The sequence below is a fragment of the Globicephala melas genome, chromosome 7 (assembly GCF_963455315.2).
Source record: "Globicephala melas chromosome 7, mGloMel1.2, whole genome shotgun sequence".
NCBI lineage: Eukaryota > Metazoa > Chordata > Mammalia > Artiodactyla > Delphinidae > Globicephala > Globicephala melas.
In genome coordinates this window covers 30,625,822-30,652,185 of record NC_083320.1, presented here as the reverse complement: position 1 = coordinate 30,652,185, position 26,364 = coordinate 30,625,822, and the positions used below count along the sequence as shown (strand labels likewise).

Sequence of the window (26,364 nt, the reverse complement as noted above, 5' to 3'; positions counted from 1 at the left end):
TGGAGGTTGTGTCCCACGGGTTTACTATAAAATCCTATTAAGCATTCGAATGGTAATGAAGTGCACAAACACTGCATTTTCTGAAGAATCTTGCTGGCAAATCTCACCCTGGGCCAAGTTACAGCCTAAGCACAGTTTGCCTCTGGTTTGTTTTTCCCTCTCCTTTAATAGTTCTCATCTTCCCTTTGTGCTCTACTCCTGCTTCCTCCCCACTTTCAGTTCACGCAAACTCCAGCCGCTGCCCCAGTAGCCCATTGCCTCAGGTCTGCCCAGGATCACCCACTGAGGTCTTCTCAGGACTTTCATCCATACCCAAATGTTTCGCTTCTATGTCCTGTCCCACCGGATCCATGTGCCCTGGGGTCCTTTGAAGAGACACATAATAGTGTGATTATTTATAATATCTTCCCTCCTGGGAACCTGCATGTATCCACCCCCCTATAGCACGTAAGGCACTGCCGCTGCAGTGATGATCAGAGATTGAATTATACTTTTCAATTTTCCTGATGTTTCTGGGATACCTCCGTTGTGCAGAATGCGCTAGGCTGCAACGATGAATACAATGCTGTTATTGTTCTCAAAAACAGTCTAAAGTAGGGGTCAGCCCACTTTGTCTGTAAAGGGCCACGTAGTCAATATTTCGGGCTTTGTGAGCCACAGGATCTCGTTCGCAGCTCGTCACCTCTGCCACTGTAGTGCGCAAGCAGCCACAGACAGTACGTGCATGAATGTGTGCAGTGAAACTTTACGTGCAAAACCGGTTGGCGGGCCGGCTTGGGGCCAGGGCCATAGCTTGCTGAGTTCTAGTCTAAAGGCACAAACTCTTTTGCCCTTCTTTTCTGATCTGGCCCTGGCAGGATGGATCCTGTAAAACAAGTCACAACAATAAAAGATGGTGATTAAAATAAGGGTCATTTGGTCATGGATGAAGTAGTGACTAGAGGTGCAACGTTCACAGGCGATATATAAAATGACCTTGTACACTCAGTGAGATCCAGAAATACTATTTTTAGGGGATAAGAATTCCAGACTTTCACGGTGATAAAGGGCTTAACAAAGGTGTTTGGGCCAAGAGGGGAAAAAAATATTCTTTACAGCAACTAGATTTGTTGTTTAAAAAGTACCAAGGATAAAGAATCATCAGAGAAGATGCTAACCTCTGCATCTATCATTACTTTAAAAACACATAGATTATTCATGTGAATGAAATAAAAATGAAAGTTAATGATCGTAATAAAACCAGAGGAGATGCTGAAGAAGAGGAAGGAGAGGAGGAAGAGATGGACAAGGAGGAAGTTACCTGTGGTCCAGTAAGAGAAATGAATGTAGATAAATAGGTGATAGATCGATAGATAGCTCATTGCAAAAGCAGCACGTGGTAAATGTTACACACAAATTATTTTCTGTAATATTAACAGATAGAGCCAAAATGTCAGTGGATAAAGATATTGAAGATGTATTTCTTGCTCAAATCACAGCCCAGGGAGAACTGAGGGACTTGGGCTCCTTCCATTGGTAGCTGGGCCATCTTCTGGTGCCTCGTCCACTCATGGTTGCAGCTGGCAGATGGGATTTGGGGGGAAGGTGGGGAAGTTGCATATACCCTTCCTTAAGCACTGAGACCGGGCACAACATTGACCACCGTAACTCACATTCTATTGGCAAGAACCAGTCTAGATACAAAGAGGGCTAGAAAATGGGGTCTGGGGTCTAGCTGTGTGCTCAGGAAAAAAGGAAGAACACAGACACTGGGAGCGCTAATATTCTCCACCACTGTTGTAAAAGTACCTACAGATCCCAGAGCAACAGTGAAGGTTTCATGGAGAAGGGGATATTTGAGGTGGACCTTGGGAGAAGGGTGGGACTTTAATGGATGAAGTGGGTTTTGCAATTATATGAGCAAGACACTGGGGTAGGAAAACCTGGCCTTGTGGTCTGCGAGCAATAAATAGTCTTGAGTGGCTAATGTGTAATAGGAGATAAAGTTGGCTGCCGGGGACACAGACCTTTATTCTGTAGGCAGTTGTGTGTGACTGCAATGTTTTTGGGCAGGCAATTACGTGGTCACAGCTATGTTTACCACCAGTGAAAGATGGACTGAGAAGTTGAGGATGAGTGATTAGAACCAATGGAAAAGATGTTGTTCCAATATGTCCCTTGTTCCAGTTTATCTTGTAGACCGTCTGCTCTTTTTCTCTCAGCAAATCTTTGGCTGCCTAACTGCTGCCATATTACCAGATCACTGGAGTGGGGAACAGTGCAGGGGGACAGTGCTGGCTGCCTTTGCTCCTCATGCTTCTGTACCCTGATCATCTTACTTACCAGATTCCTGCTTCAAATCTCATTCCCTGGGACATGTCAGCACTGCTAGAACTGCCTCCATTTTATACTGGTCCCTGGGGCAGAGCTTGGAGCAAGTGCTTCCCTGGTGTATTCATCAGGGTTCTCCAGAGAAACAGAACCAGTGGGTGGGTGTGTGTGTGTGTGTGGGTGTGTGTGTGTGTGTGTGTGTGTGTGTGTGTGTTCGTGGGTTTGTATATGTATATATAGATTACATACACAGATTTATTGTAAGAGATTGGGTCACGTGATTATGGAGGCAGGCACGTCCCAAGGTCTGCAAGGTGAGTGGGCAAGCTGAGACCCAGAAGAGCCACTGGTGTAGTCCTGGTCTGAAGGAAGGCCAGCAGGCTCAAGACCTAGGAAAAGCCAGTGGTTCAGTTTGAATCCAAGAGCAGGAAAAAGGCAATGTCTCAGTTTGAAGACAGTCAGGCAGGAAGAATTCTCTCCTACTTGAAGGAGGGTCAACCTTTTTGTTCTATTCAAAACATCAGCTGATTGGATAAGGCCCACCCACATAAGGGGGGGTACGATTTACTTTACCCTGTCTACTGATTTCAATGTTAATATCACCCCAAAACAACCTCACAGAATACCAAGTGTCTGGGCACCTTGAGCCCGGTCAAGTTGATACATAAAATTGACCATCAGACCTGGTATGTGGGCAAGTCAGAGTGGTTGTTCCCAGCAGCATTTCTCAAGGACAAAGAGAAGATTTTCTTGTTCTAGCAATAGAGTCTACCTTTTACAAATATCTCACTGTAATAGGTCCACAGCAGAGTTTATGGTGTACAGAATAATAATCCTTTACTTACTGATTGGCACTCATGGCACTTATAAATCGCTGCTGGAATATGCACTATCTTATATAATCCTTGTATTCCTCCAATGAAGGTATTCTTATCCCTACTTTATAGATATAAAAACCAAGGTTTATAGAAGTTGAGTAGTTTGCCCAAGTTCATACAGCAGTACAAGATTGGAAACATGCAGTCTTGCTTCACAAACTATATTCTTAATCACAATGCTCTATAATTTTTTTCATACATTATTTAATATTTTCATTAGTAATGAGGATTAAATGATACATAAGGCTTAGCTCAGTGTGTGATACACAATAAGATCTCAACAAACCTTGTTATTAGTTGTTGTAATATTCAGTATACGTGTCTATGTTTTCCTGTATGAAATAGACTGAAAAAGTAAACATTTTTAGCAGGTAGGAAAACTAGAACTCAGACCCCAGTCTTTTGCTTCCGAGGCCCCAAACTCAGGGTTTTCCACTACAACACAGATGCAAAAAGAATATATATATATATTTTTACCTCTATAGTGTCTAAATGGTGAGTAGATATACTGTATCTCATGTTTTTTTTAAGTACTTTTTGTCACTGAGGCAAATGCTTAAATCACCATTTAATCCAGAGCATTCATTATAGAGTCTTGTTTACAAAAACATTGTCATAAAAGAAATGGCTTGTTAATCTTCTACAAATCACAGGTAGTGAATATGTGTCAACCCTTCCCAGGTGGGAAAAGGTAGTTAAGATGCAAGGACTTCACTTGCCAGGGGCTGCCAGCAAGTCACATTATCAGGCTTACATTTCCCCGTACAGGCTGTATTAGCGTGCATATGAATCCTTCAGTGCTGTGTGAGGACTTATTTGTTTCAAGGCTGGTTTCTGTGTTGGTGAAAATTATGTCTGAGAGATGGACTGAAACAAAACCAGGCGCTGGACGGTTCTGCCTCCTGTTTACTACAGCTTTATTTGTTCTTTGCTTATAGAGCTGTTGCTTCCCAATGACGGATGGGCTGAGAGCGGAGGACCTCCTCCTCCACCACATCCCGTTCTGGAATTGGGCCTTGAAGATTACAGCCACAGGTATCGATAAAATGATATATCATAGGGGCTTTCCTGGTGGTGCAGTGGTTGAGAGTCCGCCTGCCGATGCAGGGGACGCAGGTTCGTGCCCCGGTCCGGGAGGATCCCACATGCCGCGGAGCGGCTGGGCCCGTGAGCCATGGCCGCTGAGCCTGCGCGTCCGGAGCCTGTGCTCTGCAACGGGAGAGGCCACAACAGTGAGAGGCCCACGTACCACAAAAAAAAAAAAAGTGATATACCATAAATATTCCCCAGTATGGTTTTTCTGGGAAAACCCAGCAACCTTATTGTAACTCTAGTTCTTTACAGGATGGAAATCTCATAGTATCTGTAATTCCTTTCCAGCGAAAACTTCTCATAGCTAATATTAATACCTCAGATTGTTCATTTTTGCTTCCTGGAATTTAAGATTCATCATATCTTATTAAGATATATGAGAAAATTGATGAATTTTCTTTTACCAAGTTAAAAACTAGGGAGGTGGAACTCAAAAAAAACCAGTTATATGGGAAGGTATGAAACAAAACTGAGAAGACATAAAGCTTTTTTTCTTTCTTATTTGCAGTTGGCAACCCTAAAGGTATTTTAAAAATAGATGTTCCAAGAAAGTTAATGGAATCTAAAAATTAAAACAGCACCATATATAATCTAAACTGTTGAAAAGAGCCCAATATTATATCCATTCTGTAATAGAAACCAAAAAATCAATATTTTTTTAGAATCACACAAGCATGAGAGAGAGAGATTTACTAACATACACACCATTTGACTAGTAGAATTCATAGATTTTGTTCTTCTGATGAGTTTTAAAAATCATTAACTTGTCCCTTTGCTATTTTCTGTATTTATTATGGCTGTTAAAAACTGGATATTTCATTCCATTCTTGTCCCATGATAATCCTGTGAAGTTTTTCATTTTTCTTGCAGCAATGCTGTTTTCTTTCAAACATCACTATTATGGTTTTTGTTTTGTTTTGTTTTTTACAATCTGCTAAAAATAAAACAATACAACAAGAGTACAGCTAACTCTATTAGCCAGAAGCTTACCTATATTTACCTATCTCCGACTTCTACATTTTTGAAGTCAACTTTTTTACTCAAATACAGCTTCTTGAACTAGATTGATAATCACAATAATGTTCTAGATCAGTATCTCTGGGGGTTTCTTGAGCAAAAGTCTGGACATTTTTATTTTTGCATGCTTATTTGCATTGCTTGCCTCAATCCTGAATCAAAAATGAGTTTGGTAGCATTAAAAAATCCATTTTAGGACTTGAGGACATGGGGAGGGGGAAGGGTAAGCTGGGACGAAGTGAGAGAGTAGCATGGACTTACATACACTACCAAATGTAAAATAGATGGCTAGTGGGAAGCAGCCGCATAGCACAGGGAGATCAGCTCCGAGCTTTGTGACCACCTAGAAGATGGGATAGGGAGGGTGGGAGGGAGACGCAAGAGGGAGGAGATATGGGGATATATGTATATGTATAGCTGATTCACTTTGTTATACAGCAGAAACTAACACAACATTGTAAAGCAATTATACTCCAATAAAGATGTTAAAAAAATCCATTTTAAAAATAATTTCACTCATCCTACCTTACTGTTTAGCCAGCGTATATGCACAGGCCTGCTGGAATAGTGCAGAGATAAAGCAGATATAAACCTGTAGTATTGTATTCATAAGATCAATGTATTTGGCCTTAATCCCATTTCTGGCACTGACCCCTAAAAACCTTGGAATTTCCTCCGTATTGAGACTGATTAAGGTGTCATGTTATGTTAATGAAGGGGCTGGTTGCCAGTGGAGCCCGTCTTGTGCTTAGAGGGTTGGAACTTTCAGTCCCATCCAGAGAGATGGGCCTTGAATCAGTTGACAGTGGCCAGTGATGTAATCTATCTTGCCTCTGTAATGAAGCCTCCATAAGAACCCAAAAGGACAGGGTTTGGAGACCTTCTGGGTTGGTGAACATGTGGAGATGTGGGGAGAGGGGCACACTCAGAGAGAGCATAGAAGCTCGGAGCCTCTTCTCACATACTTTGCCCTGGGAAGCTCTACATACGGTGGTTCCTGAGTTATATTCTTTTACAGTAAACCAGTGATCTAGTAAGTAACATGTTTCTCTGAGTTCTGAGAGCCACTATCAAAAACTAATCGAACCCAAGGAGGGGTCTAGGGCACCTCTGATTTATAGCCAGTTGGTCAGAAGTAGAGGTAACAACCTGGACTTGTGACTGGTGTCTGAAGTTCAAGAAGGGGTCTGTGGAACCTCCAATCTGTAGCCCATCAGTCTGAAGCACAGGTGACAACCTGAGCTTGAAACTGGCATCTGAGGTGGAGTATGGGGGGCAGTCGTATAGGACTGAGCCCTCAACCTGTGGGATCTGTGTCAGGTAGATAGTGTCAGAATTTAGTTGAGTTCTCCAAAACCCTGCTGCTGTCCTAGAATTATTGGAAATATGGGAGAGCTCCTCGCTCCCCACCCCCCAACACTTGTTAAGATTGGGTCCAAGAGCCCAAAAGGAAACCCTAGCCTCAAGACGATGGTAGGCTAATAGGTAAAAGTGACAAACGAGAACACAGGGTACAAAGTGATATTTACCAGAAGACATAGATAAAATGCCCTGAGCTGCTGAGGCAGAGAAAGGAGAATATTCCCAAGTACAGGAAGCAGGGAAAATGTTAGGGGGAAAAGTGATACTTGAGCTGAACCCTAAAATATGAATAGGAGCATGGACATGAAAAGAGCCCCAGAAGGAAGAGAATTTCAGAGAGAGGCAAAGGCAGAAGGAACAGATGGAGGTAGGAAAGTAAGTTGATTTGTGCAACTTCTCTCGTGGCCGATTGGCCAGATGATCATGCCCAAAAAGCAAGGATAAGGAGATCAGACTTCATTTGGTAGATAGTAAAATCTTACTGTGGGAGTTCAGCAGGTAAGATTGGGTTTTAGTTGTGTACAACAAGGATTATAATTTTTGTGACTTTCTGTTTGAATAAAACAAACAAAAAAAAGCAAACCCCCAAGGATTAGGTAAATGGAGGAGAGTTAATATCTGGTAGAAGCCAGAGGCTCTGTGGATACCTCCTGGGGCCATGGCAGTGAAACTTACTGAGGACCTGTGCTGGGGAGGTTGGGGAGAAACTTTCTCGGGTGGGAACCTTTCAGGGGACAGAGGTAGTTGAGAGAGATTGCAGAGCTAGAATCATTGAGAATTAGCAACTGCCTTTTTGGCTGCTTCCGTGTCGCCCCATATTTCTTCCGTTCCCTTTTCAGGAAAGCATGTTTCTCCACGATCTTGAAAAACAGCTTATATTGGCTCTCACTGCTGTAAATCTTCATCACATGATGTGAACCAGCAACTTCCTTTTCCCCCTCTCCCTCCCTAACTCGCTGTTTAGGCTTCCATTCTCACCCTTTTCTAGAGCTGCTCTTTTTAACATTGACAGTAATCTCCTTTCAATCAAAAGTATAACTTTTTCTCAGTCTTAAATCTTCTTTTGATCATTGTCATTCATGTGCTCACTCATCCATTCAAAATTATTTATGGAACTCTAAACTGGGCGCCGTAGAAGGTACTGGAATGGGTTGGAAGCATCCCTGCCCGCAAGGAATGCAGTGTCCCCTTGAAGAGACAGACACACAGATAATTAGCAAGCAGCCTGCTGAGCATGAGATACAAAATGTCATTGGAGCCTAGAAGAAAAAGCCACTAACTCTGTCTGTAGGTGTCAAGGAAGGTTTTTTACAGGAGAGGTAGTGTTTGAAAGGTTTCTTGAAGGATAGAAAGGAACTTACTAGGCAGAAAAGAGGTGGGAAGGGCAACTTAGGTTAGGAGAACCACATGATGGGAGAGGGAAAATGCAGTGTGTTCAACGTGGCTAAAACATATAGTATCTGGGGAAAGAATCTACAGGAAGGGCATTGTCTGCCATGCTCTGTGAGCGCCATGCTTCTCCAGAGAGCAGTGGAGAAGCATTGAAGGCTTTGAAGCCTGACAATATCATGTTAAGTGAGTTCACTTGTGGAGAATAAATGGCTAAGGGAAACCATAGACAAGGATACTAGTCTGGGACAACCAGCAAGAGAGGAGAGGGGCTTGAATGAAGGGAGGAGCAGCATAGCTGGAGAGGAAGGGACAGAGTCAAAGACATTTTTGGAATGGAAGGAACAAATCTAAAGCTCTGAATCTCTCTCTCTCTCCCTCTCCCCCCTCCCCCTCCCCTTCCCCCCTCCCTCCTCTCTCCTTCCCTCCCTCCCTCCCTCCCCCTCCCTCTCCCTCTCCTAGGGTCCTGTGACCTGCACCATCCTGCAAACTGCTGTGTTGCCTAGGTGACCAGCAGCAGTGGGGGTTTGCATGTTGGAAACTTACAGTGGAGGAAGCATTGGAAGGGAGCCAGGAGGGCTGAGCAAAGGAGGCTGTCCTGTCTTAAAAAAAAAAAAAGTTAAAAGCCCCCCTGAAAGGGAAAAGTAGTGCTTTTAAGGGATGGAACCAGTCTTGTGAAACAGAAAACTACTAATTCATGAGAAGTGAAAAACAAATTTGATCAAACTAAACTTATGCCTGTACTTTGAACCAAAATGAAATCAGGAACTTACTGAACTTATTTGTACTATTATGTCAATAATTATTTGACAAACATTTAGAATATGAGTGTCTAAATTTAAAAATATATATTTAATATATTTCCTTTATATATATTATATGATATAAGTATATATATTATATGCATATTATATATATAAAGGAAATGCATTTTTTACTGTGATGTCTCAGGGAGAGTTTAAGACAAATCGCCAGCAGACAGAATATACTGAATTTGATTAGCTGTTCAGACAACATTTGGTTATTCCCTACATGTTCATATTTTCCCTCCCTCTTGGTTCTCTCTCAGTTCTGCTCTTTCCGTCTCTCTTTCTTTCATACATGTGACCTGCATCTACTCTTATTCAGAGCAGCCAATCATTGAAGCTGGTCCGTGGCCACCTGAGACTTCAGACATGCCCCTCAAAACCTTCCCCTGCCTTTTTATTTCAGACAGTTCTCCTTGAACATTCCTGGGGGGTCTTCTATGTCTTTCCCATTCCTGATTTGTCACTATATTCAGGACATTGGCATATGTTTCACGCTACCCTTATTTATTCATTAGGCAGCATAATTTGACATTGAATATCATTTCTCTTTGATAGATTCCCTGGTTGTTCATGGGGGAAATACAGTCTTTATCTAAGACACGTCTTTGGCCTGCTGTCAACTTACAGCTTCCGCTGCAGCCCATTCAGCCATGAGCACATGCTAACTGCCTTCAAAATTAAAATATGCCATGTTTTATAGTTAATCATTGTGTCACCCTCTCACTCCAAAAACTTCCAATATGTAGCATAAAATTACAAACTGTTTTACTAGTCTAATGTATGTGTCTACGGTATTTTCACATTAACCAACTCAGTACTATACTCACTATTCAAGTACATTGGAAGTTCACATTGGCTCCAATCACATCGTGTCTCATATTACACTTCCTTCCTTCCTTAAATATTTGCCAATCTGATATCAGCCTTGTTTCCATTTTGTACCATGGCAAGAGGGGTCCTTTTATTGAAGGTTTTCAAAGTGTACACTTGGCCATGTTCAAAACAATGCTAACAGAGGTACATATCACCATGATCAATTTAGTGGACATATCCAGGTATGCATATGTATATATACAAACACGTATATGAATATATGTTACATTCATATGTACAAAGCAGCTTTTTATTTTCTTTGATCATCTTTGATGGTGTCTCCACATCATGTTATTGCATTGTCATCTTGTTTTTTCAATGGGAATGGGGGTAATTGTTTCTCAAGAGTTTGGGAAAATTTGAGTTCTTATTCTTAATTTGTCACGTAATGCCTGGTTTGGTAAAGTATTCTAAAACAGTCAAGTGGGGATTTCCCTGGCGGTCCAGTGGTTAAGACTTTGCCTTCCATTGCAGAGGGTGTGGGTTCAATCCCTGGTCAGGGAGCTAAGATCCTACATGCCTCATGGCCAAAAAACCAAAACATAAAACAGAAGCAATATTGTAACAAATTCAATAAAGACCTTAAAAATGGTCCACATCAAAAAAAAAAAAAAAAAAAGAAACCAAGCTAATAAATAACTAAATAAAACAATAAAGTAGATTAACCAAAACATTACTGAGTTGGGTAGATTCCCATAGTCTGCCTTGAGCAGAGCACTTTAAATGCAGCGTGAGCTGTTTTTTTTGTTTTTTGTTTTTTGTTTTTTTTGCGGTACGTGGGCCTCTCACTGACGTGGCCCCGCCCGTTGCGGAGCACAGGCTCCAGACGCGCAGGCTCAGCAGCCACGGCCCACGGGCCCAGCCGCTCCGCGGCATGTGGGATCTTCCTGGACCAGGGCACGAACCCGCGTCCCCTGCATCGGCAGGCGGACTCTCAACCACTGCACCACCAGGGAAGCCCAGCGTGAGCTGTTTTAATGAGGAATATTCATGTTGGTTCTAAACCTCCTCCCTAAAGGTATTCATTATAACGTGGCATCTATTTTGATTAACCCTTTAATTTTCTTTTATTTCATGATATGAACCACTGTTGAAACAAAAAACTAACCTAAAATGCAAGCTGCATGAGAGAGTGCGCATGAAACTGCAGTAAGAGGGAAAAGTCTGATTTCCGTGGGCTCAAGATCAGCAACAACCTGTGTCCCAGGCTAGCCACCATTTTAGCCAAAGCTTTTGCAGCTCTGGGAAGAGTTCAAGAAACCACAATCTGGTCCTGGCTTTGGCACTGGCCAGCTGCGTGACCTTGGAACATCAGTCTCCTCTTTGGGCCTCAGTGTCTTATCTACAAGATGAAGAGTTAGATGAGGTGACCTTTAAGGTCTTCCAGCTCTTAAATTCACTGGTTCCATGAAGGCCATGAGTCTCTCTGACACTTAAAACCATGTCATCACAAGAGATCAAAGGATGAAAAACTAAGTGCAAATAAAGGTTGAGTAACACATTTAAAGGCAAGTGCTTGCAAAACATCAATGCTCAGGGGGAAGCTCATATTCACCATGGCATCTCAGAATTCTTCTTTAAAGTGGGCTAAAACAATTAAAATATTGCTATTATGCCAAGCCAGTGTCAACAGCACTAGCAGGTCAGGATTTTTGTTTACAATTGACATATTTGTCCACTACCACTAGATACCACATCTAATATGCCTTATGTCGGTAGCTTTCTTTATTGAGCATGTAACCAGACACCAAGAAAGAAGCCAAAAAAAAGAAAGAAAGAAAGAAAAGAAAAAGCTTCATAATTCTAAAGAGTTGATTTAAGCTTCTTGAGGAAATTTTCATGAAAAAATGTACAGTTGTCCCTCGGTATCTATGAGGAGTTTTTGTTCCAGGACCCCCGCGGATACCGAAAGCTGCAGATGCTCAAGTCCGTGGTATAAAATGCTATAGTATTTGCATATAACATCCTCCCGTATACTTCAAATCACTTAATACAATGTAGATGCTATGTAAATAGTTGCCAGGGCATGAAAAGTTCAAGTTTTGCTTTTTGGAACTTTCTGGAATTTTTTTTTCTGAATATTTTTGATCCCAGTTTGGGTGATCCTTGAATGCCGTACCTGAGGATACGGAGGGCAGATTGTATAATTTCTTTGCTGGAGAGTGCCTCAGGCCCTCATTCAAAGACCACCACGCTAACCTACAGAAACAAAGGAAAGGATTAATAGCTTACTTTGTTGAGCTCTTACTGTGTGCTAGGTACTATTGTCAGTATTTAACGTATCTTAGTTTATTTCATACTTACAATAGCTTTCTTAAGTAAATTCTATTACTGTCCAATTTTAAAAAATTCTTTTCCATTATGGTTTATTACAGGCTATTGAATGTAGTACCCTGTGCTATACACTGTGTCCATTTTATGCACTAGTAAATTGAGGCCACCCACCCTAGCATCTCGCTCCCAAGCCCAGGGCCCTAAACATCATTCCTTCTAAACAGAAGGAGAGAAGGGCTCTTAGTCACAAGCCCACAGAGAGTCTGACAAAAACAGAGAAGGCAAAAAAACTGTAAAAAAAACTTGGATAACTTGAAAAGCAGAAACTTAGTCATTTGGGAAGCTAAAGAAGGTCTATGTGTTTATCTGTTTGTTTCCTAAATGTTTCTACAGCACTTACTCTGCACCAGACACTATTCTCCTTACTTTGCAAATCTTTGTAACTCATTTTATCTGATGCCAACCCTAGGAGGTAGGAAGTGTAATTATACCCATTTTATACATAAGAAAATGGAAGCACAGAGAGGTTCAATAACTTGCCCAGTCCCACAGCTAGTAAGGAGCAGAGCCAGGATTTAGAAATGGGCAGACCTGCTCTGGAGTCTGTGCTTTTGAATGCTGTGCTGTATTATACTATATTACACTCTATTACAGTAACAGAGGCCCATTCATTCAGCAATATTATTATTGCTGCAAGGCAATACTAAATATACATGACTAATAAGTTTCAAGAAAAGATTAAACTTATTTTGGTGTATTTGGTTAAGAAATCGAGATTCCCCAGTACATTTTATAAGGATTCTCATTCATGACAGTTGAATTTGGGGGTTATTTTATTTTTTACAATGTCAAATCCCAACCATTTGAAAAAAATTCAACCTCAGTACTTTCAGATTTACCGAGGATACTTGATTTGAGTTTTTACTGTATTTAAGATTAAAGTTGTGTTGAAACGAGCTACCATATTTACTTTGTAAATACATGTACCAAGGGAGAATAAAGTGGCTGTAATTTAATTCATGAAAAGTATATAAATATAATTTATTTCTAGATCAAGAAATGAGGCATTGTCTGTAATTCCCTTATATAATCTCCATCCTCAAGCAAAATAAATAAAATATTCCTCAGAAATGGAATTCTTTGAGATTACAAGTACTAGGAAGCCTATAATGGGCATTTGATGTATCTTTTGTCTAAATTGTCGGCTGTGCTTTTCCTGTTACTTCCTGTTGGTATTATTGATGAGCAGACTATTTGCTCAGCATTAACATTAGTTTTAGAAAATAGACCTAAATAAAGTAGAAAACCAAACTACGGCAGCCATTAGTCATTCAACAGAATGGTTTTCTAGAAAGGATACAACCCTTACACTTGTTTTTAAAGGAAGGGCGTTCTTAGCCCACAGATCTCTCTTAACCTGCCTTTAGGCTCTGCTGGTATCTAGTGACATCCTTTGAAGCACCAGTGCTTTGTGGGTTTGCTTTGCCCACTTAAAGTTATATATTGTATAGCAGGATCCCAACTGGCAGAAATCAGTGAAGAGGAAAACATGGTATTAGCCAGAGAATATTATTTAAACTGCAGAATATGATAAAATGCATGAAAACAGAGTTGCTATATCTCGTAAAAGAAACCTGAGGTTCACGAAGTGGTTGAAAATGCCTGGTTGGGGCTTCCCTGGTGGCGCAGTGGTTGAGAGTCCGCCTGCCGGTGCAGGGGACACGGGTTCGTGCCCGGGTCCGGGAAGATCCCACATGCCGCGGAGCGGCTGGGCCCGTGAGCCATGGCCGCTGAGCCTGCGCGTCCGGAGCCTGTGCTCTGCAATGGGAGAGGGAGCTGCAGAGGGAGCGATGAGGGGCTGTATTCAAAATGAGAACTGCTGAATAAAAAATAAGATTTTATTCTAAACCTAAATATGGCATATGGCATCTTTCTGCAGCTCTGGGGTGGATTCAGCAGTATTTTTTCCGGATCAGCGCCTCAACTTTAGATCTGTGACACCAGCCAGGCAGCCTGAATCAATGAATCTGAAAGCCTCAAAGAGCATGGACCTTGGTAAGTGAGGGTGAGGTGACATCCAGGTCAACTGTCCAGCCTCAGCCCATCTATCTTCTTGAATGTCCTGCCGTTGTTTCTTCAACTCCAACCTTAGGGGGCGGGGTTTGCTGAAACTTGGAAGAGGGGATATTGGTCATCCTATCTTCCTGTCTCCTCTCACACATTTAATCGTAATTACCGCTTTTTAAAAGAGAGATAAGTGACATTTTTATGTATAGGTCAGAAAAATAGGAGTATTCTTTCTGGAGGATCTGAATGCCATTAAGCATCTTTAACTCACCTGCCTTTACGTTTGTACTCTCACCTCTGCAAGTGTTCTTCTGTTTCTCATGTACATACCTGTTGCAGGGCCTGGGAAGATAAGGCAGTTCAATGAATCCTCTTCTACAGGGCATCCCATCTCTCTGTGCAATGGATGGAGATGGTGGCAGTGGAGAAGATCTATCTCTATAAGTGCCCATCTCCAAATCCTGTAATACCAGAGGGAAGAGGGGTCCCTGGGTTTGCCAGATTGAGGGAGTCAAGGTACTTTGGTTTCGTGCCCAGACAACCTCAGTGAGATTCTGAGTCCTACAAGGAATTTCTGGGTGACTGTTGGCTGCCAGGGCAGAGCAAGGGTCCCTGCAAACTCTGTTCTCCAGGCTCTGGAATGTGAGATCCCGGAAGACATCTCAGATACCCAAGCACATTGTTGCACTCCCATGGGTCCTTAGAGAGAGAGAACTATTGGAATAGGATGCTGGTGCAAAATAACTTCTCAGCAAAATATTCACTGCTTCCTGAATGCTCAGAGGCCAAACTTTGCCAATGTCTTTTTTGTTTGTTTGTTTGTTTTCCGAAGCATATTACATATTTCATTAGTAGCACCAAGAAAATGGAATAATCAAAACTGTGTGTTCCATGAAACAATCTGATAAATAGTGCTTATCTGTTACTCATTTATAGGAGTTCAAAAAGATGTTCAGTCACGATGAAAAAAGAGAAGTTGATTCTATTTTCTATAAATTAACTAGATCGCTGGGATACATTTGCTCTAATCACTTATAGTAAGAGACTGACAGAAAGCCTTAATAAGGAAGCTGTCTCGAGCACTGGTCAAAAAGGGGTATTTTCTCAAGCGTGAACCTCTGACCAAAGGAATAATGTGTGACAGTGACACAGATTACTACTAATAATTTAAGGAGCAATTTGTTTTTATAGAGTGCTTGATAAATATTTCCTGTCCTGTCTTCCCAATTTCTCTGTAAAGAAGATGAATGCGTAAAAACTGCTCTCAATTTGGGGTGAGAAATATATTACTCTTTTCCTCATTTAATTAAAAAAAAAATAAGTAGCCAGTAGTGCGGTTTTTAAAAGTCTCTGCAAAAGAAAAAAATAGCATCCATTTTAAGAAAGAAGAAAATTATATCAGTTCCATAAAAACAAAACCTAAGCCATGTCCAGAAACAGTTTTTCTGTTTACATTTTTTGTTACTGAAAATTTTGTTTCTGAGAAATGTTCTCGTTTAGAATGAAATAGCCCTTGCAAAATATGAATAGTTAGCAGTCACCCTTTGCATTTTATTGTACTTATAACATAAATGACAATAGTAATGTTTGTTCAGTTTTACATAGTTGGGCGAAGATCATGAGCTCTTGTCTTCAGGATACAGGTATCAAACATTGGTTTAAATGCACCATACAGCACAAGCACTGGTATGTGCACCATACAGCACAAGTGGTAAAATGTGCTATAAAAGCATTTTGTAAGAAAAAATAGCCTCAAAAATAGCCTTTTGTAAAAGCATTTTGTAAGAAACTATCAAAGTTTGGTCCCTTCCAGGAAAAGCCAAATTAAAGCTAACAGTCTTTCAGAGGGCTCTGAGGTCAACATTCTAGGGCCATTCTGAACCCCTATTCTCAGAACAATTGAGTGAGCTCAATACGTATGTTGTTTTTTCTCAATGAATAAGCTCAGGCGGTACCAGAATGGTAAACATTTGGAAGTGTCTTCCCTGTTTGATTAGATGAAAAAGATATTGTAAGTAGTTTAGTTTTCCATATATGGCACTGGGCCAACATAAGGAATGAATATATTTGATAAAAAGGTTGGTGACTGTGCTTAGAGGAATAATCCTCTCGGGGTCAAGATTCATTCTTCAAAAAGTTTAAAAAAATTGAGGTATTTAGGTTGAACAGCAAATTAGGGCTACTTGATTGTGTTTGACCTAGAAAAACAGCAATTTCATATGTTCAAAATGAAAAAGATAAACCTCCTATTTACTGCATAATTTATGTTGGATATTCCTCCTTTATAAAGCCTTTAAACTTCTTCAAAGGCTAATAAGCCTCATTGGTACCTTCTTTGTTTTGATTTGTTTCATTTTTGCTGCTGAGTCTAAGCTAGTATTTTCATTTGCATATTATGTTCAAATTATTTTAAAGGTGAGTGGGTTCCATTTCTTTCTTTTCACTTATGTTTCCAAAGACAGACGGTTCTTATTGTGAAAAATAAAGACTTCTCATCCCCATCTGCTTCTTTTACTTCCGAGATACAAACATGATTTTAGTTTGCTATGTATATCCTTATAGAAAATTTTAGTTTGCTATGTATATCCTTATAGAAAGTACTCTACCTAATTGCCATTCCATCTATGTACAGACATCTCTGTGACACATTGTGTTTCTTTATACTAATTGTATAGTGTTATGTTATATGAATGAATCTTGATTTATTATTTACTTTTCCCCTTTTGATTAAATTTGGACTTACTTGAGAGTTTGTATCTTTTGGTTTGGATAAGGGGGTTTGGTGCATTTGTATTTCTTATTCTTTATTCTATGATTTGTTTATTCATATTCTTTGCCGAAAATGTTTCCATTTGTTAATTCTTTTTCATCTTTAGACTATTGTTATGTATGTTATAAATAACTTTTGCAATCTATTATTTGTCTTCTTAGTTTGATCGTGATATCCTCTACTATAAAAAAGGCTTTAGTCTTATAGTCAAATATTTCCATCTTTTCCTTCATGACTGTTTGGTTTTATTTATCTCATTTATTTTCTTGTACATTTAAAGGCTTGGTGGTTTTTTTCCATGTTTAGCAATAATTTTATTCATGGTTTATGAGGTGGAAAAATTTTTCTCCATGTAAATAGGCAAATTATTCATAATTTACTGACTTTTATGTCCTTCCCCCATTAATTTGGAATGCAGTCACATTGAATACTAAATTCCCTTTCATACATAGGGTGATTTCTAGACATGCTGTTCTATTGATACATTGGTCTGTCCCATGCCAGTATCACCCTGTTTCAATTGTCATCTGACTACACTGTATTTTGATAATTTATAGAGCTGTCTTCCTCTGTTTTTTCTTCTTTTGTAAAATTACTTTGGCCCTTCACATGCATTTATTCTCCCACATGAACTTGAGATCAGCTCATCAAAAATGAATTTAAAGATTAAAGAGGAATGCTTCTACCATGGGTGTGCCCATTAATTTATGATGTTTGCTCTTGGTTCCTGATAGAAATGTTTTGATCAATTTAAACAAGTTTCTTTGTGTTCCTAGCTTCTTGAAAAGTTTTTTTATTTCCTCACTTTGTTTAATCAGGAATGGATGTTGAATTTTATTAAGTGATTTTAAGGATCTATACAGGATGATCATGTGTATTTTGTTCTTTATTCTATTAATATAGTGAGTTATTTTAATAGATTCCCCAGTATTGAATCTTTGATTCTTTCTGAATGACTCTAAATTTTTCTGTGCATTTGAAGAAGGTAGAAATGAGCAACAGCATTTATCTATGTGATCTAAAATGTAGGTGTAAGACTCTGATTATAATTTTACTCAGGGTCATTAATTCCTATATATCTAAAAGTTATAGATTTTTTGAGGCTATTCTGCCTCGATATTTGTGGGTACTTTTGCTGGCGTGCATGTGGCCACATTTAAGTCAGATCAGAAATGATTAAAATGATGAATAAAGGGAATTTATTTTTAAATAATTAGATGTAACTATGCTTATTCAAAGGGGTTAGGGTGTCATTTTCTGGGTTTTCCAGAAAATCAATCTTTTCCTACTAATTGTAGACTTTCCTCTATTTATTTAAATTACCAGAATTACTATGTTCAGTCTGGATCCCTTTAATTTGTTCATAATTGAGCTTGTGTGGGTGTTGAGCTGGAAGCTCTCAGGAGCTGAGTAACACAGCTGCCTCTTTGGCCTTTGGCATAGGGTTTTCCCCCAAAGAGCTGACCTTGTTGGCAGTATGCCAGAGAGTCACATTCAAAGACTTTTTGATGAAGCACAAACATCTTCAATATCCAGGCCTGGTGTTTTATGACCCCCGAATGCTATTTAAGAATTAGTCTGAATTATTCAGGGAACAGCACTTCAGTATTTTGGCCCATTCCCTGACCTAATCTATAGCCCCATTCAAAGTTGAGTTTAAAACGCTATTTCCCGCAAGATTTTTTTCCTGAGAGTTTTCTCTCCTGTTTCAAATTGACCTCCTACTCCCATTTCAGAAGGGTGTTGTGTAACACAGTTAGAGGAAGGCTGAAGGCAGTGCAGATGGAAGATGCTGACCAGCTGTCCTGCCTCTGTTCAATGAGAGGAAATGAGCTTAAAGTGATGCATGAGGCATTGGGACGAAATTTTAGGAAGTTTCCTGACAATGAAGGTTGTTAACATTCCACGTCTCATAGTCTCTTAAAACTGTGTGTGTCTTGAATGACTATCCCTAAAATCAAGACGATAGTTTGGTTTTCTTTCAAGATCTGTGATACAGCAATTTATTATCTGCTAGTTCCTTGCTGAAATTTGTATTAAGATAGAAATGTTGGTAGGCATTCACAGTCGAAGTAAATTATAAATCTGATTTCTCATTTCAACAAAAGATTTGGGTCACGTTTTGAATATAACCCTTTCATACACATCAGGCATTCCTCTCAGAGGGCAGTCAGATATCTCTAGTATCCAATGGAAGATGGGCATGAAAAAAGTTAATTAAACCCATTCTACTGTTCTAATACTTTCTTTTTAAAATTATTTTTTATATAGTGAGGAACCTTCATATGCATTCTCAGAAATAAGACAAAAATCCTGAACACTGAATACACAGGAGAATTTTTATAAAAGTGTATATTCTGATAACTGTCATGCTGATTTATCAATTAAAATATATCATATGATGCCATATAATATTTTAATATAACTTTTTATTTATATCCAGGGATCTTCTTTATTGTCCATCAGTAAGTAATACCTCTGGATATTGTGAAAGCTGAATTGAGTACCACTATTTAAGATATAACTTTGACTTATTAAAAAAACAAAAACAACAACCTGATTGGTAAAGAAGAATTAATGGTAATACTAAAAGAAAGCACCTACCATCTCTATTAGATGAGGAAGAGTTCAAGGACACAATCAGGTGAATGTCCTAAGCTTTAGGAAGTCAAAATGAAGGAATTACAGAGAATATTTACTCATTGATTAAACAAATGTTTCTTGAGTACCTACTGTGTGCCGGGAAGTGCATTAAATGCTGAGGATTCAGTAGTAAATGAGAGAAATGGTGCTTGCTGCAGATACCTAGATGACAACCCTAACAAGAAAGGGAAACTCAAGAGTGAAGATCCCCAAAAAGAAGTACTGACATGATGATAACTCATCTCAGAGAGAGGAAAAGGGAGAGGCATCTGAAGCACAAGTGTGGCTACTCTAAGAACTAATTGTTAAGCTTGGCTGTGTAGAGAAGAGAAAGAGAGAAGCAAAGGGTGTGAAGAAAGAGTAACAATAATCTAAAAGAATCAATGTAGGAAGAGTTAAGCAGCTGCACACGATGAGGCTTGCAAAACTTTTAAGAGTTAGACAGTCAAGCTATTTTTAGAGCACGAAAAAGAAAGCGTGGTGGACCATTGTTTACAGCACGTAACAGCTGTCAGGTGGAAAGCAGAGCCACCGATTCCTGTGTTAACTTTATCTTCATGCACACAAGAGAATGATGTTCACACTGGAAAAGCATGGCTGCCAGCAAGAGGAAATCTAGACACTTTGTATCCATCCCTGTGCACTAAGAGGACTGTGATTATAAAGTGACTATTCCTGATCGTTAGAAATTAGGAGTAGAAATTAGTAGAAATCCTCGGAGGATTTCTCTTTGTCAAATGAAAAGGAAAATAAGAAAGTGGTCACTAGCCACCTCAATGCTGGGGTCTCTGAAACAACCAATGTCTGCTTTCCTTTTTGATAGGATTTCTAGACTGATAAATCAGGGAAATATTATACATGTAGTTTACATTGATCTTAATAAAGGTATTTCCATTTGTTTTCTGATTGAGACTTTTACCAAATTATGCACTAAGCTAGGTAATAGCATTAGGATGCCCTTTCCCAAAATGTGCTAATTAAGGTGCATTGTCACTCTGAAAGGAATTAAATAACATATACTATAAGACTCTGTACTTGGGCCCTCTTGTTATATTCTAACAAAACAACAGAATTTGATGAATATTGGGTATATAACTTGGATGAAGACATGAAAAGCGTTCTTACCAAATTTTCAATAGATGTTGTCTCAGAGAATTGGGTAGTATGATAGACTGACAGAATTAGCATTCAAATGATTTATTCAGAATTGAAGAAGATAGAATTTATCGAGTGATGATGAATGCATTGAACAGCCATTTATTGGATACTTTCTCTATGCCAGGCAATACCTAGGTAGATAAGATAAAGCCTCCACTCTTACGGTATTGTCATTCTCGTTGGGTAAATAGATGATAAGGTTGCATAGCAGTAAATAAATAATAAAATTTCAGATAGACATGATTTCTCTGAAGCCAAATTCAGGTAAAGATGAAGACTGGGGAGAGGCAAGCCTAGTTTAGATAGGGTGGTGAAAGATAAAGGCAATGTCCTGAAGTCGGGTTAAAAGAAATCAATTGTACGAGTGTAGAGTTTGGGAGACCTGGGATAATAACAGTTACTGAAGGTGTCCCTGTGTTTTAGCTCTTGCCTGACATGGCCACCCCCAAAACTAGTTCCGTGTTACCAGATTAAGGAAGACAGCAGTTCCACTGTACCCTGGCCTGGCCATAACCCACCTGGATAGAATGCTGTATTTAATTCTGGCTACAGTATTTTAATAAAGACAAGAACAGAGTAGATGCATCCAGATATTGGTGAGAGGCCTTGAAACCATGTCTGATGAAAAACAGTGGAAAGAAATAAAGGTATCTTGCCTGGAAGAGAGGTGACTTAAGAGACATATGAGAGGGCTTCCTTGGTGGCACAGTGGTTAAGAATCCGCCTGCCAATGCAGGGGAGATGGGTTCGAGCCCTGGTCCTGGAAGATCCCACATGCCGTGGAGCACCTCAGCCCGTGAGCCACAACTACTGAGCCTGCGCTCTAGAGCCCGCGAGCCACAACTACTGAGCCCATGCGCCACAACTGCTGAAGCCCGCACACCTAGAGCCCATGCTCCGCAACAAGAGAAGCCACTGCAACGAGAAGCCCACGCACCACAACTAAGAAGTAGCCTCCGCTCGCTGCAACTAGAGAAAGCCTGCGCGCAGCAACAAAGACCCAACTCAGCCAAAAATAAATAAATAAATTTAAAAAAAAAAGAAAAAGAGACATATGAGAGGTCTCCTTAGATATTTTCATGGTTAATATTGAAAAACTCAAATCTGTTTAAAATCGAATCTGCACCCCAAATATATCAAGCGATGATAGCCAGATCAGAAGATACATCAAGTTTACAAGCTTTGAAATCTAGGAAGTTAATAAGGATGGAAAATTAATTCTGGTTTGTGGCATATTTTGTGTGCAAGGAAAGAATAGATACATAAATTGAAACAACTCATGAAGACTGAGAAGCAAAATTCATCAAAAAAATGGAAAAGGAGACACTGTGCATTTTTTGTCTTTAGATAAAAGGTACAGTTTGGGTTTTTTTTAATTTTTTAGTGTACCTTAATATGTTTAAATAGAGTAACCACACAGGTTATAACTGAAGTAGGGTGACTAGATGAAAATAGGTTCAATGAGTTTAGAGAAATTACATATCAGAACTCAGGCTGAATTCTTCTCTGTTGCGAAAAGAGAAACCAGGAAAACTTAGAATAACTGACTTCACACATCCAAAGCCAGGCCTCTTTCAAAACATTAAGAAAAAGCAACATTTGCGTTAACTAAAACATATAATTAAATTTTAGACAATTGCACATTTAAAAATGAAAATAAATTAAATGAAAATAAAAATTAAAATAAATTAATAAGTAAAATAAATTACTATTAACTAAATTATAGTGATATGGATCACTTCTCTATACCTTTAATATAACTAGATCATTATATTGAATATAGCAGAATAATGCAGATTCTGTTTAAAATTAATTGGAATAACTATTGGGGTTGGAAGCAAAGGTACATAAATGCTTCTTTCTGTAAAGGACCTCTTTCTCGCCCTGTAATTCCATAGGTATCCTTTTTTTTAATTGAAGCGTAGTTGATTTACAACGTTGGGTTAGTTTCAAGTCTACAGCAGAGTGATTCAGTTTTACACATATATATATTCTTTTTCAAATTCTTTTCCATATGTATTCTTTTTTCTTTTTAAATTTACAGTCCCTAAGGAATATATTTTAAAGAAGTTCATTTTCAAGACTAATTTGACTTTGTGTTCATTATTACTATTAGGTAGAAAAGGATGCCTTTTTTTTTTTTTTTTTTTGGTGGTACGCGGGCCTCTCCCTGTTGGGGACTCTCCCTTTGCGGAGCACAGGTTGCGGACGCGCAGGCCCAGCAGCCATGGCTCACGGGCCCAGCTGCTCCGCGGCACGCGGGATCCTCCCGGACCGGGGCAGGAACCCGTGTCCCCTGCATCGGCAGGCGGACTCTCAACCACTGCGCCACCAGGGAAGCCCCAAGGATGCCTTTTGTGTAGAAATTGTACCTTTATGCTATTCAATACTTTGTGTGTTGTAGGCTTCTCTGAAAGTTGTGGCACCTTCCATCCCACTCTCATGCCCTTTTCCATGAATAAGTGCTGGTAAATACCTTAAACACAGTTGCTCTCATTCACCATTTGTTGCGTGAATGACTAAGAGGCGCAACTCTCTCATATGCCCCATCAGAAAAAAAAAAAATGTTTAAAGCAAGAACCATCCCTCTTACATAAACACTTAACCTAGTGCCTAGAACATAAGAAGTTCAATGATGTTATTAGTCACAGCATCAGTCATGGAGAGGGTAATGTCAGTAGTGGTATCAGAGGTGAGCCTCTTCATATCCTACTCGTATTTTTGTACTTGGTGCCTGACTTGAGCTGCCGGTATAAGTAAATTCTCCTCAAGTCAATGTTGTGAAATACTGCAGAAAAGGTTGCTGTGGATTTCGTATGCAGATTCTTAATTCAATCATGGAGTCACACATGGTCTCAAATGTTGCCATGGTTTTTCACAAAGATTAGGTTTCTTTAAGCTGGGGTATTGTTTAGTGGCATATGTAGATAAAGTAAAAATTTAGTCTCGGGAAGAGAAACCCAAGGCTCTGTTTTCCCACAAGAACTATAAAGAAAACTATAACATTTGGAAATGTTTATAATTGAACCTTAACCAATGACATTATGCCAATGACAAACCCATGCCAATCTTTCTTAAATTAGCTTCTGTATATTTAGAGCATTATTTGTGCTCCGATGGGAAATCCTGATCAATGGAGAATCTGCCTCATCCTTTAGAACTGACATATTCTGGGCCCCTCTTAAAACTTGGATTAGTAAATGAAGTGCTTTCTTCTTTATATTGAATATTTTTGCACCTCAGTTGAGGCTCTACATCTCTGATACTAACCATTTTAAATAAGGCCAAATATGAACTTTCTTTCCTACTTGCCTTTGTTTTCTAAACCACTGTTCATATTTAAATGAAATTCTGTTCCTTTTTTTTTTTTTTTTTTTGCGGTACGCGGGCCTCTCACTGTTGTGGCCCCTCCCGTTGCAGAGCACAGGCTCCGGACGCGCAGGCTCAGCGGCCATGGCTCAGGGGCCCAGCCGCTCTGCAGCATGTGGGATCCTCCCGGACCGGGGCACAAACCCGTGTCCCCTGCATCGGCAGGCAGACTCTCAACCACTGCGCCACCAGGGAAACCCTAAATGAAATTCTGTTCCTTTTTAATAGAACTTTTATACTAATATAAGAACATCTTCATAAAATATGAAGCTAAGGAAGCTTTTCAAAGCTAAACAAAATACTTAAATTCTCCTTGCAAATATGAACCATTTTACTTGTTTTGAAGCGAGAGTTCCATTAGCTGAAAATACTATATATAAATATATAATTAAATATAGTATAATAAAATATCATATAAAATATATAGTATAATAAATACATGTTAATGAAGTTTGGCAGTTTTATAGTTGTCTCTTCCAAATGCTATTCAGAATGATAAATATTTGTTACTGGCAATACTTTATGCAGAGATTAAAACTACTCTAGGAAGGTGCAACTATCTCATTTTTAAGTGCAGAAGTTGCAGTTCTTTAAAAAGCAAAACTTCTTTGGTCTTATGTATTTCTATTCTCATATATACATATTCATATTTTTATATTCTAATTTTTCCCCAAAGTGATTCTACTGAACATATGCTTTTAAATTTGGGTCCTTTAAGAATAATCTAGCTTAAATATTATTCTCTGTGTCTTTGTTTCTATAATACTGCCTTCTAATTGTAAAGCTTGCTCTTGAATAAATATAGCCTGATTTATTTGCTTAATATTATATCATTTGGCTGTAAAAGTTGTCTCCAATTTTTTGCTCTTAGAAATAGCAGTGGATTGACCCTACTAGTACATAAACCTTTGTAAAAATTCATAATTATTTCATCATTGTGAATTTCAGTATGTATCATTCTTTGACCAAATGTTATATAAAGATTTAAGGCTTTTTTGATATATATGACCAGCTGCCCTCCAGAAGGGAAATTACACTCTTCTCAGTAGTATATGGAAGAATCTGGGTGTCATCGTTTTTTTTATTTTTGCCAATTTTGTAGGCTCAACAGGAATATTTTAATTTTACTTTTAAAATTATTGCTGTGGCTAAACATTTTTTTTTTTTTTTTTTTTTTTGCGGTACGCGGGCCTTTCACTGTTGTGGCCTCCCCTGTTGTGGAGCACAGGCTCCGGACACACAGGCTCAGCAGCCATGGCTCACGGGCCCAGCCGCTCCGCGGCATGTGGGATCCTCCCAGACTGGGGCACGAACCCGTGTCCCCTGCATTGGCAGGCAGACTCTCAACCGCTGCGCCACCAGGAAGCTCTAAACATTTTTTATATATTTATTTATTGTATATTTTCTATTTTGAATCATCTGAGCATTTCCTCTGTAAGCCTGAAAATTTCTAAATTAAATAGCACTTTTTGTAAGTAAAATGTTAATCTTCATTAAAGGTCAAATCTCAGCTCTTGCTCATGGGGGAAATTAGATATTTTGCTTTTACTTTCCTAAAGCTAAGTATGTTTCTTCCTCCAAAGTATGTATTAATTACTACATCTGTATCTTTCATTAAATGGTTAGAAAATGTCTAGTTAAACATGAATCAGAAACAGAGTCAGAACTTGGACTTATTTATGGGAAAAACTTCTAGGGTAAATCAGTTAATCTTACTAAAATAATTTCTTTTTGGTTCTTCACTGGAACACTAAAACTACTATACCGTGTATCCAGTGGCTCTGGCTGATTTAGAGCACATTAGTACAAGGGCTGGTGTTGCCAGAAACACCTACTCTATTTTTATAAGACTGAAAAGTTGTCCAACACTTGAAAACATAATTTCAGTCCCATGTAAAATTCACCCATCCATCCCTTTTCCTTCCTTCAACAAATATTTATTGAGTGCTTCCTCTGTGCCACACACTGTTCTAAATAATTGAGAATTATCAGAGACAACAGACTATCTTATTTCTGTAGGCTACCCTTAGTGGAAATAGTCTCACGAACAGTAATAATAAATGAATAAAGACACCAGAAAGATAGTCAGTATAACAAACATAAACTTCCACAAATTGTGGAGAGAAGGAACATGACTGGAAAAGCTAATGTTTCAATTCCCACTTGGTTTCTAGTGTTCATAAGAAAAGGTTACTAGGAACTCTATCAGATGATGTTATTAAAATTAAAGCAAAACTTGCAATAGAGATCAAGTTGGAAATTGACTAATCATGAGTGATGGTTTCAAGCGAGCTGGGAATAGCTAATCTACCCTCTGCTGATCCAGGAACTAACTGACATAATCCCCAAGCAC

At 39.2% G+C, this 26,364-nt stretch overlaps 1 protein-coding gene across 4 annotated transcripts in view; it reads left to right on the top strand.

Moving 5' to 3' along the window:
• Window positions 1-26,364, top strand: part of PARD3B (par-3 family cell polarity regulator beta) — a 1,048,345-nt gene that overhangs the window by 609,717 nt on the left and 412,264 nt on the right. For all 4 annotated transcript variants that reach the window (XR_009564558.2, XM_060301965.2, XM_030854060.3 and 1 more), the window contains 2 exons: window positions 4,127-4,223; window positions 13,944-14,059. Coding sequence is in view for 3 of the 4 variants with exons in the window: in XM_060301965.2 (XP_060157948.1) it covers window positions 4,127-4,223; window positions 13,944-14,059 (213 nt within the window). In the remaining variant the exon portion in view is untranslated. The remainder of the gene's footprint in view (window positions 1-4,126; window positions 4,224-13,943; window positions 14,060-26,364) is intronic.